General features: G+C 56.7%; 5 protein-coding genes across 5 annotated transcripts; all 5 read left to right on the top strand.

The window, feature by feature from the left end:
- Positions 1-2,668: 2,668 nt before the first annotated feature.
- JKF63_03437 (uncharacterized protein) lies at positions 2,669-4,582 on the top strand (the record flags this gene model as incomplete). Its single annotated transcript, XM_067899440.1, has 1 exon — positions 2,669-4,582. One exon carries the CDS (start codon positions 2,669-2,671, stop codon positions 4,580-4,582), a length of 1,914 nt encoding a protein of 637 aa, XP_067755679.1.
- Positions 4,583-7,452: 2,870 nt separating this feature from the next.
- Positions 7,453-7,881, top strand: JKF63_03438 (uncharacterized protein; the record flags this gene model as incomplete). The annotated part of the gene is made up of 1 exon (XM_067899441.1): positions 7,453-7,881. The coding sequence occupies one exon, from the start codon at positions 7,453-7,455 to the stop codon at positions 7,879-7,881; it is 429 nt and encodes a 142-aa protein (XP_067755680.1).
- A 3,172-nt stretch (positions 7,882-11,053) lies between these two features.
- Positions 11,054-12,127, top strand: JKF63_03439 (uncharacterized protein; the record flags this gene model as incomplete). Its single annotated transcript, XM_067899442.1, has 1 exon — positions 11,054-12,127. The coding sequence occupies one exon, from the start codon at positions 11,054-11,056 to the stop codon at positions 12,125-12,127; it is 1,074 nt and encodes a 357-aa protein (XP_067755681.1).
- Positions 12,128-13,285: 1,158 nt separating this feature from the next.
- Positions 13,286-14,320, top strand: JKF63_03440 (uncharacterized protein; the record flags this gene model as incomplete). Its single annotated transcript, XM_067899443.1, has 1 exon — positions 13,286-14,320. One exon carries the CDS (start codon positions 13,286-13,288, stop codon positions 14,318-14,320), a length of 1,035 nt encoding a protein of 344 aa, XP_067755682.1.
- A 2,705-nt stretch (positions 14,321-17,025) lies between these two features.
- On the top strand, positions 17,026-18,852 carry JKF63_03441 (uncharacterized protein; the record flags this gene model as incomplete). The annotated part of the gene is made up of 1 exon (XM_067899444.1): positions 17,026-18,852. One exon carries the CDS (start codon positions 17,026-17,028, stop codon positions 18,850-18,852), a length of 1,827 nt encoding a protein of 608 aa, XP_067755683.1.
- Positions 18,853-19,136: the final 284 nt, after the last annotated feature.

Here is a 19,136-nt window from a genome sequence, read left to right on the forward strand (position 1 = left end):
CCGGCTCGACTTCGAAGGGGCTTTTTTCGTATGTTTTTCAGAGGACGTTTTGACGGAGGCGAAGAGGCGGACGCTGTTGGAGCTGCTGATCCCGTCTGCCGTGCAGCTGCATCGCGAGCGGCTGAGTGTGCAGCGGGAGAGTGGCAACATCGTTGTGTCTCGCTCCTTGAAGGACGACCGTGTCTGCGGCGAGTTCAGCATCCCCGCGTCGCACATGACGACGGGTGTGCCGGACGCCGACTTTGTGCTTTACATGTCTGCTGCTCGCTCAACCCTTTTCACTGTCGCGTGGGCGATGCCTTGCCAGTATACAGCAGATGGGCGGCCGTCTGTGGGTGTGGTGAACGTGTCGCCGAGGTACATCTCCGCCACTCCTGAAATGACGCGCACGGTTGCACACGAGATATCGCACGTGCTTGGCTTCGATGTGGTAAAGTTCACAAATGCAAAGATGATCTCGTACGTGAGTCTGCGCGGAAAGGGAAAGGCACCGGTCATTTCGTCTACTACAGTGGGGATTATGGCGAAGAAGCAGTACGGCTGTAGGGCCAGAACCTTCATGGAGCTGGAGGAGCGAGGTCATGTGGATACAGCTCTTTCTCACTGGAAGCGCCGCAACGCCAAGGACGAGCTCATGTCGGGTGTCAGCGGCGCCGGCATCTACTCTGCGATCACGATTGCGGCCATGGAGGATATGAGCTACTACCGTGGCAACTACAGCAACGCGGAGCCGATGGCGTACGGGCAGAATGCGGGTGGTGATCTGACCACGAGAAAATGTGTGATCAACGGCGTGCCGCAGTTCCCTGATATGTTTTGCCACACGAATAAGAAAAAGATGGTGTGCACCTCGGACCGCAGTGGGATGGGTGTGTGCGCCCTGTCGTTCCACGCATCAGGGTTGCCTACCCAATACCAGTATTTCAGAAGCTCGACCGTGGGGGGCTCGGACCCGCTCATGGACTACTGCCCATTTGTAAAGCCCAACCGTAACACGCACTGCACTCTGAACGGGAAAACGCTGTCGGGCAGCGTGTACGGTGCCATGTCGCGGTGTCTGGACACACCCACGAGTTTTTCTATCGGTCCCAAGCGGCACTGGCAGTTTGGCATTTGTGCTGATATTGAATGTGGGAACTCTACGTATGGTGTCAGAGTGGCTGGGGCGTCTGTCTTCACGGCATGTCCGCCTGGTATGGTGGTTGCGTTGCCTGCGATTAGCCCACTCTTCTCTTCTGGAGCGCTGATGTGCCCTTCCTATGACTCTGTGTGCGCGATGAAGGAGGACGCCGCGCTGTACGGGAAGTACGCCGCTCTGCTTGGAGACTACAGCGTTGCTGGCGTGCGGCTGTGTACGGTGGCTTTTGTGGTGGTGGCGCTTGTGGTGGTGCTGCTCACGGGCTGAGCGTGACAGTGCAGAGGCCTCTTAATAAATTCGTCGAAATGTGTGAACTCTTGATGAACTGACCCCCCTCTCTTTTTTTTTGTCGATCTTGTGTCTCTGATAACTCTTTGTCGTTTCCGTGAGGGTGGGGGATCGGCACTGACTTCATTGAGTGCCACACGCGTTGTGTAAGTGCCTGCGCCTGTGTGTGCGCACGCTGGCTGTCTCGCAGCTCCCCCCCCTCCCTCTTCCCCCTTCCCCCCGTATTCCCCCTATTCCCCCTTAATTTCTCTGTCCCCCAAGTCACCTCCTTCCCTCTCTGCCGTGCCCCGCTGTCGGTGCGCATGTCTCTGATTTCTCTGATGTACCTCCCGCGTGTGAGTGATGCTGGCCGCGCGTTTAGTTTTTTTATTTCGCTGTTTTTCTCTGTAGTTGTTGCTGTTGCAGTTAAAGGAAAAATAGAAACAGCAGCGTTGTCAACAGGAGCTGAGTGCGTCTCCCGTGCCGTTGTGCCTCTCTTCCCCTCCCCCTCCCCCCTCTTGCTGTGCACTGGCGCGAGCGGCACGGACCGCTGCGTTGGAGGGCTCTGTCTACTGGGACAGGCCATAGCGGGGATGGCTGTTGTGAGGCACCTGCAGTCTAATACCCATGTGGTGCACAAGGCTTCGCCTTCAGCGATGAGCGACTGGGCGTACTGCGGCGCGTGAGGAGGAGCACGTCTCTGCGGTGCCCATCCCCGTGGTTTCAGGGGCCCTGTGGTTGGCTGCGAGGGCAGACATGCTTTGCCGCCGACCGCCTCCCTCTCACCGTGCGTGACCGCTGTGCGTGTGTATGCCTGTCGATGTGCTCGCGGGGGGATAAGACCACTGGAAGAGAGAGGGCGGGCGATGGTGAATGGTTGGGCGCCTGGCAGAACAAATGCTGCACTGGATGTCTTTGTGTGTTTGTGTCGTGAAGGATGTTGCCTCTATTCCTGCGTGTATCTGCTGTCCTCTGTTGTTGTACTCGCGTCTAGACGAAATTCTGTTTGGTTCACTGTGGGCTACTCAGCTCAGAAATAGTTATCCGGTGTCTTAGCGCGGACACTGTGCGAGGTAACCCCTCCGATCACTATGCAGGTTGGAACGTTGATGATAATTCTGACGAGGAGCACTCGCTGCATTTTAGCGCGGATCTGCTCATCTACACATCGTTACTCAGAAGACGCTCGTACACGCAGGAGAACGGGGCGCAGGGGGACATCCCAGGTGTACACGGGTCTTCTCGGGTGTGGAAGAACGCCGAATGACATCCGTACCGGCGCCTAAGAGTGGCGGAGGCTGTTTTCCCGTTCAGTGGGATTTGGTGCGCCTCCCAGTGCATTTGCAGGTGCGGTTGACGGCTGGAAAGCAACGCACACTCGCCCCGCATGTTTCTGTCTTCGAGGGTTTCGGCTCTTTTCACTCTGAGAATGTTGAAGACCTCATGATGATCGATGAGGCGGCTTATAGGCCCCCCGCACATTCCCCGGCATTTGCGAAGCGCATTCTCTCAACGTCGGAGATTTCGCGTGCCTTCATGGCGGCGCCGGAGGAGGCCACTGGCTCGAAGCTGACCATCTCGAAGTCCAGCTGTAAGCGAAGCCGCCTCGAGGCGGGGCCCTGTGGCGCCGCAGTCTTGTTGTCTGACTTCAGCAGCGGCAACGGAGACACACGTACTGGGGAGGAGGAGGGCTGGGAAGCGGACTACGGGGACACGGACGACTCACCGAATAGCGACTGCGACGTGAGAAGTGACGAGGGCCGCGGCGTCTCTTTTCGTGTCTCTGGTGAATTGGGTGACTCTGCGGATCGCCAGATTCGTGAGATGGTCAAGCATGCCGTGGAGCCGTGCGAGTTTGGGAGCGCCTTCCGCTCTGAGCATTTCACAATCACTCGCGATATGGTGTTTATTAACCACGGTGCGTTTGGGAGCACTCTAGCCGGTGCAATGCTGATAAAGCGGCTTTACGAGGAGCACATGGAGGCGGAGGTAGTGCAGTTCATGGACCGGGAGCTGCTTCCACTAATTGTGCACAGCATCCGCTCCCTGAGCCGCTTCCTGCATGCCGATGCGCGCCAGGTGGTGCTGCTCCAAAACGCCACCTTCGCTCTCAACTGCGCCATGCGCATGATCGATAAAGGGGATGTGGTTGCATTTCTCGACACGGAGTACTTGGCAGTGTACAAGATGATGTGGTTTCGCTGTGTGGAGGTCGGCGCCTCGCTGCATGAGATTGGTCTCAACAGGTTTCTGCACGACCCGGCTGTGATGGGCAACGACGCCGCATTGACCGCGGAGATATGTCGCCAACTGCCTGCGAACTGCACGGCAGTGGTTCTGGACCACGTGGCGTCGACTAGTGCGCTGTGCTTTCCCGTTTTCACTCACATCATTCCCGCGCTGAGGCAGCGCGGGGTGCACAAAATCATCGTCGACGGTGCTCACGCACCGCTGCAGGTCGAGCTGGACTTCCTTGCTCTGCCACCCGCGTCGCAGCCAACCGTCTTTGTAGGTAACTTGCACAAGTGGTTTTCCTCACCCAAATCAGTGGGCTTCTTCTGGGTACGGCCCGATGGCATGGAACGGATGCACAGCGTGGTGCTCTCGCACGGCGCTGGGGAGGGTCTTCTCTCGGAGTTTATCTGGGACGGCACACGTGACTACGGCGCATACCTTTCAATCCCTGCCATTGTAGACTTCTGGGAGAAGCAGGGTGTCGAGCGAGTGCGAAGCTACTGCTCTCATCTCTTGTCATCGGCCGTGGACATGCTCACTGCTGCTTTTCAGTCCCGCAAGGTGGCTCGTCACTCCCGCTTTATGTCGCTGGTGGAGCTCCCAGAGAAGCTGCAGGACAGTCTCATCACTACCAAATACATCCAAGATAGCCTCCATGACATCTTCCGAGTAGAGGTGCCAGTGAAGCGAATTGAGGGGCGCTACTATGTGCGCATCAGCGCATTCGTGTACAACTCCCCGGATGAGTACGTATACCTGCGCGAGGCGGTCTTGTTCATTGCCGACAAGTGGGTAGAGTCCCCACAGCGAAAGGACCTGCAAGCGCAGTTTCTCACTTCACACGCGACCGCAGTCGCTGCCAAGGGTCAGCTTACTCCAGTGCCGTGCGACGAGCGCGTCCGTCGCCAAGGCGGCTGTGAAGTATCTGGCCTGGAGCCTTAAGCGCAAGAGGACCTCCAGGTTTGCATCGCTCCCACTTGGCGATGCACAGAACAAGGGAGCCTGAGACGCTGTGCGTGATTTGAGGTGCGTCAGGCTTCGGTAGAGCCGATGCTTTGGCTACCTTGTCCACCTCCACGCGGCGCTATTGTCCTCCCTCCTTCCCGCCTTTGCTGCCCACTGCGCCTTCACTCTTTTTTTTTCGGGTCGTGGACCCCACAGTCTGGTGTTAAAGAGCTGATTCCGGCAGCGGTGTTGTCGTTATTATTTGGTGACGTAGTCCGGGTTTCCATCGAAAGCCGCTGCATCGATCGTGTGCGGTTCCGTTGTTTTGTTTTCTGTGTGTGTGTGTGTGTCATGTTTTGCCGCCTCCGCCGTATGCTTGCACCTCCTTTCCTGCCCCCCCTCCCCTTTTTCGCCTACACTCCCCTTCCGTCTCCAACGCCTTTCGTCTACAGGCACAACATGTGAGGGCCTTCATTGGTGCATTTGTGAGCACTTTTCAGCCTCTGCGGTTCTCACTTTTCTCGTTTTTTTTCTTTTGCAGTGTGTTTCCATGCCGCCTCCTTTCTTCCTGCTGCATCGCTCTTTTTTCCTCCCTCTTTGTGTTGTCACGGTCCACGTGTAGTAGGACACATCCGACTCGGTTCTCTTCCTTCATAATTGTATGCGTGAGGTGTTTTGCAATCTGTGGATCATACTTACACGCCAGCGCATGCGACAACGTAGACAAAGTTGATTTCGTGCAAGAATGTGTTCTGCGTGTTGGTGCACAGCTTCACACAGGGTGAGAGGCGCGGTCGAATGAGGGTGGGTTAGCACTCTGAGGGCGGGGTGCTCCTCAGTGCGGTACGAGGGGTCCATTGCACATTTTACGCGGGTGTCGAGAGGCTCCCTATACTGCGTGCCAACGCTGAACTGCGTCGTGTGGCCACGGGGTCGTGCGTCAATGTCATCTGGGGTCAGAGCAAGGAATCCCTGAGGGCGGTTGTCGCCAGGTCCTATGTGGTGTTGCGTCCGAGCGACCCGTGCCTGTGGACATGTCCGTGGCATTTGAATGATGGGCTGTGTGTTGGGGTGGCCCCAACGCACTCTAATCGGCTCTCGATGTCCACTGGTGGGGAGCCTGAGCCATCCTGAGGGGTGTGGCACGTGGCGGGGCTGGCATAACGAGAGCGCCTGCGAGGCGACGTGAGGCGACGTGAGGAGTGGGGGTGAGTGGGGTTTGAGGCCGATGCCGTGGTCGTGTGACTGAGTGCGCCATTGCTGTAATGTGCGTCTAGGACTGTTTCGCACCACGCTGTGTGTTGGCATGAGGTTGTGTGTGCGTTCCTTCCTTCTCACTGCCTCTCTGTGGAGCTGGTGCGCTTGACGCCGGCATCACACGTTTGGACTGGGAAGCAATGAATGCCACGCGCCTATAAACTTCACACAATATGCCATTAGAAGAATGAACGCCGGCGTACACACACACACACAGCTGACCAGCACACACACACACACACGCACTTGCGCGTGGCGAGGTAGGGGCTCAACAAGAAATAGGAGCCTGGGGGGAGGGAGGGGAGGAGGCAAGTGGTCGTGTGTTGGGGGACAGGGCAACACGGCGGAGGGGTGCCTGGAGTTCTCCGCTCCCCCTAAAAAAACCGAAGCCCTTTCAAGATGAAGGGGATGCGACCAGCACTTCAGTGGCGAAGTCGTTTCGACGGAGGCACTGTTAGACGCGGGATTGGACTGAGAGTTTGGCGAGGAAAGAGGCCGCAGGGGGGTGTGGGGGGGGAGGGGGGGGGCATGAGGCGCCAACTTGACTGCAAAGCACAGCGACGCGGACCAACATCAACGGCGAGGGCTGAAAAACAACAATATGACGAGACCCGAATGTCCACCGATGAACCCAGCTGTTCGAAGTATGAAAAACGGGAGAAAATATCTCCTCGATGGGCTCTTGATTTTACGCGCGGGGCTTCTCCTTTTTGTTTGTGTTCTGGTGTGCGGTTTTGTGACCTCGATTGCCCATGCCTCTTCCTGCACCTCGCCTTTCAACCATTTGTTTCCCCCCTCTCTTTCATGTGGCTACGTCTCTCTCCGCTAAACCACTTCTTGGGTGCTGTCGGGTTCCTCTTCCGTTCTCTTTGCTTACCCGGGCTCGGTTTGTATTTTCTGAGGAAAAGATACCGTACTTTTGTTGCCTCCTCCCTCCCCTCTCGAAGGGAGAAGGAAGGAGAGGGGTTGAATGTGTGTATCTGTGCGCGTGTATACATGTGCTCTACCTTCTGCATTCCTAACGCTCGTGAGTGCGACAGTTTTCTCTGAGGCCAGATATCAGACGCCGCTGAATCGTGGGGTGTCATGTGGCGCACTAGTATGTTGTTTGCCTGGCCATCCGATAAAGGTTTCGGTGCACGTATTAACCAAGGCACAGGTTTTTGAACGGCTAGCAACGCGCAGACCGCGAGAGTAGGGGGGGGGGGCGCGGGCAGTGGTGTACTTTCTACTAAAGCTGGCCTCTTGCACTAAGGCACACGATTGGCTCAACAGTGTTGCAATGAATTGTGAAGTCTCTTAGGTTGCATGTGTCCTTGTCTCAAAGATGCCCCCTCCCCCCCACCTCGGCAACCCCTCAGCCGTCTCTTCATACTCTACAACTAGCTCTCCTCCACCGAACTCTTCTCCAATCGCCCCACACCGGCGTTCTCCTCATTCGGCGGCGCTCACGCTCCGCCGTATCACGCGGCGCGCATCTTCGTATTCATCCGTTGTCAAGAATTCGTCTTCCAGGGACGTCTCTCGCCACCAGTCTTCTCCTCGTGCCTCGACTGTGTAAGCGCACCAAACGTGCCTCACTTCTTTCTTCTCTTGATTCCCCGTCCAGCATGCCTCCGACCAAAGGTGGAAAGCGGCCCATCCCGCTGGGAGGTAAGGGGAAGGGAAAGCGCTCAGGTGGCAAGGCACACAGGTCAAGCGGCGGCCACAAACGCCGCCACAACCAGAAGCGAAGCCAGCACTGGGACCTTTACATCCACCGCGCCCTGCGCCGCTTCTTCAAGCGCGGCACGCTTAGCAAAGCTGCCGTGCGCGTTCTTTCTTCCTTCATTGAGGACATGTTCAACCGTATCCAGACCGAGGCCGTCTTTGTCGCCAAGATCAACAAAGTAAAGACGCTGACCGCTCGCAAAATTCAGACGTCGGCACGTCTGTTGCTGCCGCCGGAGTTAGCGAAGCACGCCATGAGCGAGGGCACTAAGGCCGTCGCCAAGTATAATGCCTCCCGCGGTGAGGCGTATGCACAGGGCTCGATTTAGAGGGAGGCTGTGCTGCGAGTTGCTCGAAGGGCTGCCCCTTTCCATTCTATCTGTTCTTCACTTTTTGCATCTTCGTGTGGCTCTTCTGCGTGCACACGCGTACGGATGGCTGATGCGCGCACGTTTCTCTGTTTCTTCTTTTTGGTTTCACTTTCTTTTTTCCCCTTCCTTCCAGCAATACGCGCACGCAGGGCATAGAAGTGGCTCTCTCTTTTTTTGTGTGTGTGTGTGGGGGGAGGAAGAGAGGAGTGGGCCTTTGTATTTGTGTGTTTGCCCGTTACGAGTATATGTTTATGCACATTCCTGCGTCTGTCTGTCTGTGGGTATGTGCTTCTGGAGGATGTGGTTCCAAACGTCTTCGTTTTTCTATGCGTCAAAGTATATCCTCCCCTTGTTTTCCCTGTTGTTGTCCCCATCCTGTTGTGTGCAGGTCGCTTCAGCGCAGGCGCGCCAACCCTTAGACACACACACACACAGGCACCTGCAAAGTTTTTCTTAACTGGTTTGCCCTTTCTTCGCCTCCTGTAAACGCCTGCTGCTGTGCACCGGCAGAGTGGGGCGGCACGCGGACGAATTCCGTCCGTTGGCCTTTTCAGTTTTTTTGTTTTGCTGTGCTTGAATGTGTGCGCGTGTGCTGTTTGTGCATTGGTGTGCGGGCGACGAGGTGTGGGCCGCAGCGATGAAGCACAGCAGGCATAGATGCTTTAGAAAGGTTTGGTCCGGAGCAGGAATATGGCAAAAGAAAAAGAAGCGTTGTTTTTCTGTCTATCCCCAGGCTGATATGTGGGTCATCGATGCGTTATGTGGCTGCACTCGGTTGATGCTCGTACCTGCGCCTTTGGGGCGGAGGAAGGCGTTGCACCGTGTGTTTCCAAGAGCCGCTCTGATGTCTTGGGCACATCTTCACCGTGTTCTCGGTAGACCTCCTGTGCGCAGCGAGTCTGAGCAGCCACGGGTGTGTGCTTGTGCTGTTCGTTCCCGCAAACACGTCGTCCTGCTGGTGGGCACACAAGGGACGGTTATAGATAGAGGGAGATGTGACACACACACACACAGGGACTCTATGCTTCTACAACTTCCCCCTCTCTATGTCACGCACCTCTGCCTCACTTTTTCTTTGTTGAGCACCCTGCCCTTTTTTCTCGTTTCCAGAGCGTGTCGCTGGAGTGCTGTAATTTGCGCGATCGTCTGACAGCGGTTGCGGCGGGGGTGTGCGTCGAGCTACGCTTGCACTGCTGCCCATCTGCTCCCCGCCGCCTTCGTTATTTGCTGTTACATGAACAACGTAGGCGAGTTGTGTGCACCTCTCAGACTCTCCCCTCCCCTTCCTTCCTCCTAAGCCTCCATGGGAGTTTCTAGAAGCCGCCATTTCTCTTTCCGAGGCGGCCTCTCCGGTCGCCTGTGACCAATCGTTGTGTTTCGGGCGTGTGGATGAGGAACAGCGATGCAGTTGCGTGGGTGTTGTTGCTCGCGCATGATTTGTGGGCGCACCCTCACACCAACCACGCCGCCCCGTTGCTGTTGTTCAACTGGACACCAGCTACTTAGCCATGCTCTTAGCGAGGCCTGACAGTCATTCTCAGGGGCAGCGAGGGACTTCACCAGAGGCGGAGGAAACTTGGTTGGTCGCCAAGACACGGTGCCCGCCGTCTTTGTCGCTGTTTTAATTCAGCACCGATACGCGTAACTGCTGTTGGCGGTGTCAGCCGCACTATACCCCCGCTCCGAGCCACGTAGTGGTATGGTTGTGATGCATGTATTCTACAGCACGACCACCACTGTCGGCCTCTCGGCATCTGCGTCGGTAAGAGCGCATCCTCAAGGCTGGTTTGTGGGATACCGGCTGTCCACGACTGCACAGTTGAGTGCGGGCATTGCTCTTCAAGGCGCCTTGATCCCATTGCATTCCCCTGGAAAAGGACCGGGGGCGGCCTCCTACCCAGAAGAAGGCCAGCGCGTGGACACCAGAGGGGATAGACGGTATTCAAAACAGCGCCACACCGCAAACCCTCGTTCACCGTTGTCAACACGGAGCTCATCGGGGTCCCCCGGGTCCCCCTCGCTTCCCGTTCCATTGCGTATCTGCCTGCTGCCACTGAAGAGCACATGGCGAGAGTCGGACCACAATGGGCTTGCGCGCGGGGGCCTGGGCTGACTATCCGGTGCATGCCAGCCACGCGTGTGTTTGTGGAAGGTGTTGAAGTTCCTGTGCGCGAGTCGAATTCCCTTTGCCGAGTGGCGGAAAGCCAAATTCGTCGTATAAAACGAGCAAAGGCCGCGCTCACGCGCGACGCCGTGATAAACATGATGTGGATGCCGTCCATGTGCGCATACTTGTGTGTGCTTTTGTGAGTGCGTGTCTTTTCATCGCCCTCATGTGGTCACCGCTGGTAGTTATGAATGCAGCGGCGGTCCTGTTGCGCGCCATGTGCCGTGCAATCAGCTCAACCGACTACTTTTGCTCTCACTCCCTTCTTGGTTTCCAGGGTGTGGTGGTCCATCAAGTGAATTGCGTGGGACGGCGTGCCTCTCCACTGACGACACATGCGAGGGGCCCCCTTTTTTTCCACCGGCATCCCTCTCTCCCGGCGGAGTCTTTGGATTGGTCTTCGTCCTCACCTGCCATTTTTTGATACCATGCCGTCTTAGTTTGCCACATCCCACACTCATCGGTGATGCATGAGTACATACTATCACCCCCGTCTTTCCTCTCCTCCTCCTTATCTCTGGCACTGTAATGCTTCTGTGGTGCTGTTTCCTTCGCAAAACTGTTGTTGGTGTCTTCTACTCTCTGTAGTCTTTCTGAGGCCACTAATGTCTCGCTACGGTGCACCACATTCTACCACCCGCGCCACCTTTCCTGTGCGCTGTTCCATTCTCTCTCCACCCCCATTCACCCGTCTCTTCCATTGCCGTTTCGTCGAACGACGCTGACCAGCACGCGGAGATAATCTGCTGAAGGTGAAGCCCCTATCGCATAGCCAACAGGCAAGGCTATTGTTGCACAGGTACACCCCCCTTTCTCTAGATCCCACACCGTGTGTTTCTCCCCTCCCCTCCCCTCCCCTCCCATCCCCCCCATACACACACGCACACAACCTTTCGCCCCTTTTGTTGTATTTGTTGACTCTTTCCCTTCCGCCTTAACTCGTTCTTATTAAATCACGCAACGATGAACGCGTTCATGGCTTCGGCACCGATGGTGTCGTCGTACCATCAATGTTACGACGCGCCTGGCTTTTCTGTCAGTCAGTCTGGTGTCACGACGTGTCACGCCGCTATGAGGATTCCGCCAGCGCCGCCTCCCAAGCCCAAACCGAAAGAGCCGCATATCCCCGTGGTGGATCCCAAACTCTACATGCACCGCCGCAACTCCGCTAAAGAGGCGCTTGGCGCGTTCCGACTGCATCATTTTTTGTGCTTCAAGTTGTACCACAGCAGCGACTTTCTCATTGGCACCATCCCAATGGGTATCACGGTCGTGTTGATCGTGGCGAACATGGCGCTTGTGTGGCACCAGGTTGCCTGGGGCGAGTATATCTTCACACTCTTTATGCTGGCAACAACTTTCACGTCGTACTTCCTGACTACCTCGAGCGACCCCGGTATCTATCCGCGCCTGCGGAGCGGCGAAAAGGACCCGCTGGAGGGACACACGCTGCTCGCTTTTTGCAAAGAGTGCCGGCTGCGTCGCCCTCCTCGGTGCGCGCACTGCCATCACTGCAAAGTGTGCGTACTGGAACACGACCACCACTGCAGCGTTCTCGGTGGCTGTGTCGGAGTGCGCAATCTGCGCTGGTTCACGCTCTACCTCCTCTCCTGCTGCTCGTCTACGATGATCGGCATTGTTTGGCTAGCGCGGTATCTCTTCTACGACCTGTTCACGCTTGATGCGGAGGAGGAAACGAATAGGGATCTGGAGGCGGCACTGACGCCGTACCCCACCATGCAAGGTGGGCGGCGGAGTTTCTCACCAGACGACGACACTGCCTCCCATCTGGGCGCTATTTTTGTGCTGCTCCTGGATTGCATCGTTGTGATACTTGTGGGAGCGATGCTCTGCCTCTACATCTACCTCACGCTGACCTCGACCACGCGGCGGGAGTCGATGCGGAAGCAAAACTCCCTCAAGGCGTTGCTGCAGCCAGGTGCAGTGTGGCGAAACTTTAGGAAGCTCCTCAGCCCGCCATCGTCGCTTCTCAGCTCTGAGAGTGACGCTGATGGACAGACGATGAATCTCATCTGATGCCGGTATGGCGGGCAGGGTGTGATACAGTGTAGGCCCACTGTGGTGCCGCTCGGAGATGCCGGCAGTGCGAATGCTCCTGCTGCGCGGAGGAGGGTCTGCAGATGCAATGGATGGGGTGCTGCCACCAGTGAAGGTCCTAGTCTTGTCATTCACTCGCGTTTTGTTTTTCCATATCGTAATATCGGGAGGAGGAGGAGGAGGAGGAGGATGGGGAGAATGGGTGTGGGGACAGAGGGTACTGCTCTTGTTATTTTCTGTGTGTGTGTGTTTGCACGGGTATTCCCTAGTCGAGCTTACATATTGCTGCACAGGCTCCGTGTGCAGGACATCGAAGTCGGAAAAAGAAGGCATTATCGGAAGAAATCGATGAAGGAGAGGGGTTTCTTCCCCCACCCCCCTCCTCTTGTGAAACGTATGCGCAGAGTGCGGTGTTTCCCCTTCCCACCACCCCTTTCCGGGGTGTGGTGCAGGGCCACATGGTGACGTCGTTGGGGCTGCGATACTTTCTTTGTCACCGCGAAGCGCATATGGTCCCCTTGCCTTCCTCACCCACATGCTGGTCTTGCAGGATCATACTGTCCCAGCATTTCCCTCTGTTTTCGTTCTCACCGCTTGTCTCCCTCCTCCTCGTTTTTTGTTTTTTCGGATGCACCACGATGCCCAAGTGCGCTTCACCCCCTGAAAGCACCTTGTTGCATCGACGTGTACGTGTTTAGGACTGCGACAGGAAGACCACACACACGTGAGCTCTTGTCATTGTGTCTGTCTGCGCTCTCTTCGATTTCACCTCCTGTGTTCTATTCGCCTCTTTCTCGTGTCCTGCTCTGCTTCTCCCTTCCACTCACCATCGCCTCCACCCCCGCCCGTGTCGCTTTCCACGGCTGTCGTCTTTTTGATCTGAGATCTGCTGTTGCTGGCGCGGATCCGCCGTGACCGGCTCGGCGGGCGTATTTTTCGTGACTTTTTCCCGGCCTTCCACATCTCTTCTGCTGTCTGCACGCACGGCCACCACAAATTTCCGCTCCCTCTCTTCCTCCGCTCTACTACTTCACCTCCCCGTGACTTTCAACTTTTTGTGTTTCACTGAAACGCATCTTGTCTTCACTGTCTCTGTGCTGGTTGAGCTCGCTCCCACATCTCTTGGTGCGCTTGAACATGTCTACCGCGCATGACTTCCCCTCAGATTGGAGCTCGTGGTCTCTCAGTGCTCGAGGCGAGCCATCTCCAACCGTGGAGGCTGGCGGTCTAGGCGTCGTTCAGAGCCAAGCGGGCGTTGGGCAGACGGATTGTGAGACGCCGAAGATGTGCACCCGTGATGATGCCGCGTTGCCTGATGATGTGACGGCCACCGCGCTGGACAGCGAGGCGAACGCTGCGGTGCTTCGTGAGAAGGACGATGGTGACGAGCGCCTCTCGGAGAGCTCAGCAGAGTCGTGGGTGGAGCTGAACCCTGCGGAGCTGTGTGCACCCTGTGAGGTGCAGCGTACTTCCGTCGACACGTCTGCGTCTGCTCGTGTGGTTGATGTAGTGGAACCACTGCTGCCCCTTCCCTTTGCACCAGAGGGTGCCGACAGAGGGCAATCGGTCGAGGTGCTTGAGATGCCGGAGGAGATAGTGTCGGCCCAGATTTCCGCTCAGGAGCCCTCGTACGCGCTGCTCAGGGGTGCTGGGGGGATGGATGTCTCGGCGCTCACTCGTCCTATTAGGGACAACGCGGCCACCACTTCCGCTCCTCAGACCGACGTCGTCAACGAGAATGCAGGGACGGAGCAATTCCTCTTATTTTTACACGAGTCCATTGCCATCCGTGACGGCGTCTCCTCGGTCGACTGTGACGGAGCGCAGGGGGAAGAGACGGTGGGCGTTGGCCCCGAGAGTGCTATGTCTATCCCAGAATCTGTGGCTGCTGCACACCCTGCGCCAATGGTCGGTGTCACGGAAGTGCTGCGCCGTCGGGTTATCCAGGAGGACTTCTTTCGGACAGAGAGGGGTCCATCGGAGCTGTCCACGGAGGAGCGCCAGGCCATCTTACGAGCCCTCCTGGGCGACTTGGGCGACGCACCGATTTCTGCGGAGAAGTTTCGTGAGCTTATGGTGCCTTATCAGCGCCAATGCGAGTGCCTTGGCGGTTCCTACGGCTTCCATCACCAACGCTGCCAGCTTTTTTCGGACTACCCGGTCTCCTTTTAGACTAGGGCTCTCGCTCGAGAGGGAGCACTCCTGCTCCTGTGTGCGTATCAACGCTGCACTTCTTCGCACATGTGGTGCTGTTTCTCTTCCTCCCTCACACGTACACACACACACACACACATGCATACACTCCCCCCTTTGAACCACGTTGAGGGCCTTCTGGCGGTGTGGCTAGCGTTTTTCAAGTCTTTCGACCTTGATTTGTCGGTCATGTTGCGACCCGGTGATGGGTGATTTTGTCCGTGTGCGCATGCGACTGGTGGTGGGGAGGGGCTCGCAGGCATTTTTTTTCTTGCTTGATTTGTATTTCATCACCTCGTCAGCTCACTCCGCCTAGTGCCAACCCCTTGTTTTGTGTGGGGTCTCTGAATAGCGGGCCGTGGAGCGGGGCGTATCCAGGATTGATATCTCTGTTTTCCTCTGCTGTTATCGAACTACTCCCCCCATTCTTCACATCCCGGCAGAGGGTCGTGGGCATTCATCTTTGTCGCTTTCCATTTTGTGTGTTCTCTCGTTTTCTCTGTGCTTAATTCCAGTGGCGTGGGTGGAGCGGACAAGACACCCGCATGAACATGGTTACAGGTTTGCATGGGTGTTTTTTATCTGCGCATTTTTTTTACACGCACGGGATCGCGGCCGCAGCGTGAGGTCCAGTGTTGCAGAGGACCTTCGCGAGGGCTCTCCTTCTCCTCTCTGTCCTGACCTAGCCCACCACCCCCTTTTTTTCCTTGTTGGCTCTTATTTTACCCTTGACCTGCTTGTCGTTATTTGCTTTGCTTTCTCGTGTTTTATGAATGCACATACGTGCTCGCGAGCGAATGATATGTGTTGCCATTGTATATTGATCCTGTGTCGTTGAGTAGGGGGGGGGGACGTGAGACCGCAGACGTGTGGGAAGTGGGCAGGGGTGCTGCCCCCCTCTTCTTTTTCTCCTGCGGAGCGTTTGGGAGTCTCTTTGGCGCGCTTCAGGGCTGGAGGTTTGCGGTAGTGAGCTCCTTGTTACGCAGGTAGTGACACGTACTAGTACGGCTGGCTGATGCTCGCCTCTTCATATCTCTGCTCTTCCTGTGCTTCCCGGACATTCCGTGTGGAGGGAATTGGAGGTGCGTGCACAAAGTTGCGGGTGACTTGTGCGCTGTGCTGTGTTGTGCTGGTGCTGTGCTGGTGCTTCTCGATTTCGTTTAGTACAGCCCCCCCCCCCTTTCTCTCTCTCTCTCTGCGTGTGTGTGTGTCTGTGCGCTCCTGTTTTTACGGCATGCCATTACTTCTCCCAGCAACGAAAACGCCATATGTACTCTCTCTCACACACACACACACACACCACAGCCCCTCCGCCCCGGGGAAAAAGGGGGGCAGGGTTACGCGGTGCGAGTGTTGGTGAGAGGTGGAGCACATCTAACTTCTTCTCTCGGTCCAAGCTCCCATCTGGAGGGCGTGGCTGCCGTGTCGATGCGAGTGCCTCGATGAAAGCGTTCATGCCGCCTACACATCTGCAACGTTAACACGGAAGCTGCTTGGCAACTCTTGGACTTTCCGTGCGGCGTTTCCCTCCAGGCGCAGGGCAGGGGCCTCTGTGTGTTCCAGGCGGCTGACGTTTTGTTGACGGGATGCATTGCTTTTCCCAGCTAAGCACGTCGTCAACGCACCATCTGTCTTTCCTCTCACCCCACGTTTCATCCCAACGGCTCACTCGCGTGTGTGCCACGCCGCCGCGCGTTTTTTTTTGTACGTGCTTCCATTGACCCACTCTACGTATCCCTGTTTCATCACTCACGCGCCATGACGCATTTGCCCATCAGTCGTATACCAGTAACCCGAGCAATACCATTATTACGCGCCCTTCAGCTTTTATTCACTTTGGGCTTCTCACTTCCCCCCCCCCCTCATCATCCCCATTCACGTTATTTTTCCAGTTTTATCCCTTCCGCCGCTCCCGTCTCATTCCCTCGCCTTCTGCCTCTCTACAGGGCCATGTGGCAGTGTGAGTAGAGAGAGGTGGCGCTGCAGTCAACGTCGCCTCATCTCCCTGCAGAGTTCCACGACGGTTTTCTAAAGGCCATCTGGTACCTTTTCCTGCAACCGAGACATCAAAAGCGAAAGGTGCAGAGCCCTTCCTCTTTGCCGAGGACGCGCTCCTTCTCCCTCATGCTGTCCACACACACACACACACACACACGGAATTTCTCAGGTCACCTATCCCTCTCCCTCCACCTCGCTGCGAAGAAGCCTCGTCTGTGTCCACCGAGCTGGTTGTACTTTTCCACTCCCTTCCCTCTACCCTTCACCCTCCGCTCTTCATGGTGTTGCGCGCGACACCCACTGTCGACGACCTCCCCACTTCAGATCTCATCCGACTAGCTCATTTGCAGAGGGCAGCCTCCGTAATACGGTTTCACGTCGTTTTGCGTTCACCACACTCCACAACTTTCGTTCCCCCGCTCTCCACCAAAGACCACAAAAAAGAATATTCGATATTAATGGGTAAGGGCCTTTGCTTTTTCTCTCCCCCCCCCCCACTTTCTGCGGCTGCTCATTCTCGCCATCGAACGGTACACAGGCACACTGAAAGGAACGTCTCCCTCACGTGACTGTTGATCCCCGAACTCTTGCAGTTTGCCTGCCTGCCTCCTCCTCTTGTGCGTGCGTCGGCGATTTACACCCGCAAACACCCCTAAGCACACCCCGATTACAGAAGAGCGAGGCAAATGTCCGCCACCGCTGTAAAATACATTGTTGGCGCCGGCGTGGCTGCCTTTGGTGGTATGGTGGGCTTCAGCTACACAAATCCTGCCTGGACACAACGCAAGTTCGACCCGAGTAGATGCCCTCCGCTGAAGTACGAGACTGTGCCGACGCGGGAGATGTGCGTGCAGGCGCTGGAGACCCACAACTCGGCAACAAACCCGCTGGACGTGCTGGTCGTCGGCGGCGGATGCGTCGGCGCTGGGTCTGCCCTCGACGCTGTCACTCGTGGCTTATCGGTGGGCTTGGTGGACATGGGCGACTACGCGAGTGAGACGAGCAGTCGTAGCACGAAGCTCATTCACGGCGGTATTCGGTACCTCGAGAAGGCCGTTTTCCAGATGGACCCCATGCAGCTGAAGCTAGTAGCCGAGGCACTGCGCGAGCGCACTATCATGCTTCACCAGGCTCCACACCTGTGTCACAGTTTGCCAACACTTGTGCCCTGCTACAATGCTGTCGATATTGGCATGTACTGGTGCGGGACGAAGATGTACGATTTGCTGGCCGCTCTTTACGGTGGCACGCTGGAGTATTCCGGCTTTGTTTTCCCCTACGACGCGATGAAGGCGTATCCGAAGTTGAAGACAACAAATCAAAACAATAACGCCCTCCTCGGTGCCGTCCGCTACTATGACGGGCAGATGAATGACGCACGGCTCTGCTACTCAGTGGCGATGACGGCGGCTTGCTACGGCGCTGCCACTGTGAACTACGCCGAAGTGAAGCAGATGGAGGTAGTGAAGGACGACAAAGGGGATGAACTGGTGCGCACCACAATCGAGGAAACGATAACGAGGAGGACATTTGATGTGTACAGCAAGTCAATAATCAACGCGGGCGGTCCCTTCAGCAGCGAGATCGAGAAGCTCGCGAAGAGTGCTGAGGCGCAACTCGAGATGTTCCCCGCCTCTGGCACGCACATTGTAATTGACCGAAAGTACTGTCCAAAGGAGCGTGAGGCGATGGTTGTGCCGTCGAACGATGGTCGCGTTGTTTTTACCATTCCGTGGCTTGGCGGCTGCCTCCTTGGCACCACGGACCACAAGTGTGATGTGCAGGTCAACCCGCCGACGCCGCAGGCGAACGTAGACTTTCTCCTTGAAAACGTCCGTCCCTTCGTTGGCGACGTTCCACCGGAGGCGGTGAAGTCTGCGTGGACCGGTATTCGCCCCCTGGCGGTTCCCAAGGCGCAGAAGTTGAAGGGCGGCGGCACGCAGAACATCGTGCGTGAGCACGTCGTCACGGTTGATCCGCAGTCTCATATGCTACACATAACCGGCGGGAAGTGGACGACTTACCGTAAAATGGCGGAGGAGGCGGTGGACGAACTGCTAAAGACGCTGATGAAAGAAAAAGCTGACCTCAAGCCCTGCTGTACTGCGGACGTGGTGCTTGTGGGTGCACGTCACCTGGACAGGGTTGCGCCCACCGCTGCCTTTGGCATCCCAGAGGACGTGCACAGGCACTGGCGCTCAAACTACGGTGATCGGTACGTGGATGTCATGGCGATTGGCGCGAAAAATGCAAAGCTGATGACGCGCTTGGCGCAGGACTCACCGGTTGTCGAGGCGGAGGTGGTGTACGCTGCTCGGAGTGAGCACTGTGAACACGTCATGGACTTCATTGCCCGCCGCACCCGAATAGCCTTTGTGGACGCGAAACAGGCAGAGGAGGTTGTGCCACGTGTCGCGGAGCTCATGGGGGAGGTGAAAGGGTGGAGCAAATCGAAGCGCAACGCCGAAAAGGCACACGCCTACTCTGCCCTAACTTCCTTCAAGGGCACGTAAAGCAAAGTCGACACACCCGGGTGCCTTGAGTGCGATCCCCCCTCCCCACTTTTCAAAAGAAAAACGCGCGGTCCACGCATGAGTAATGAGGGAGGACTGAGAGAGATCAGCTGGGACTTACAAAGGGGACAGTGCGACCGTCGAAACAATGACATGGGGGCCACGAGAGGTGCGCGCTGCCCGTTTGTGTGGCCTGCATCTGTTGCTTTCACTTGATACAGTCGCCGGGTACTCTTCTCTCCTTCGTGGCTTCTCGGACTTTCGAACCCCACACATTCCTGATG

This window comes from Porcisia hertigi, chromosome 28 (genome assembly GCF_017918235.1).
Source record: "Porcisia hertigi strain C119 chromosome 28, whole genome shotgun sequence".
NCBI lineage: Eukaryota > Euglenozoa > Kinetoplastea > Trypanosomatida > Trypanosomatidae > Porcisia > Porcisia hertigi.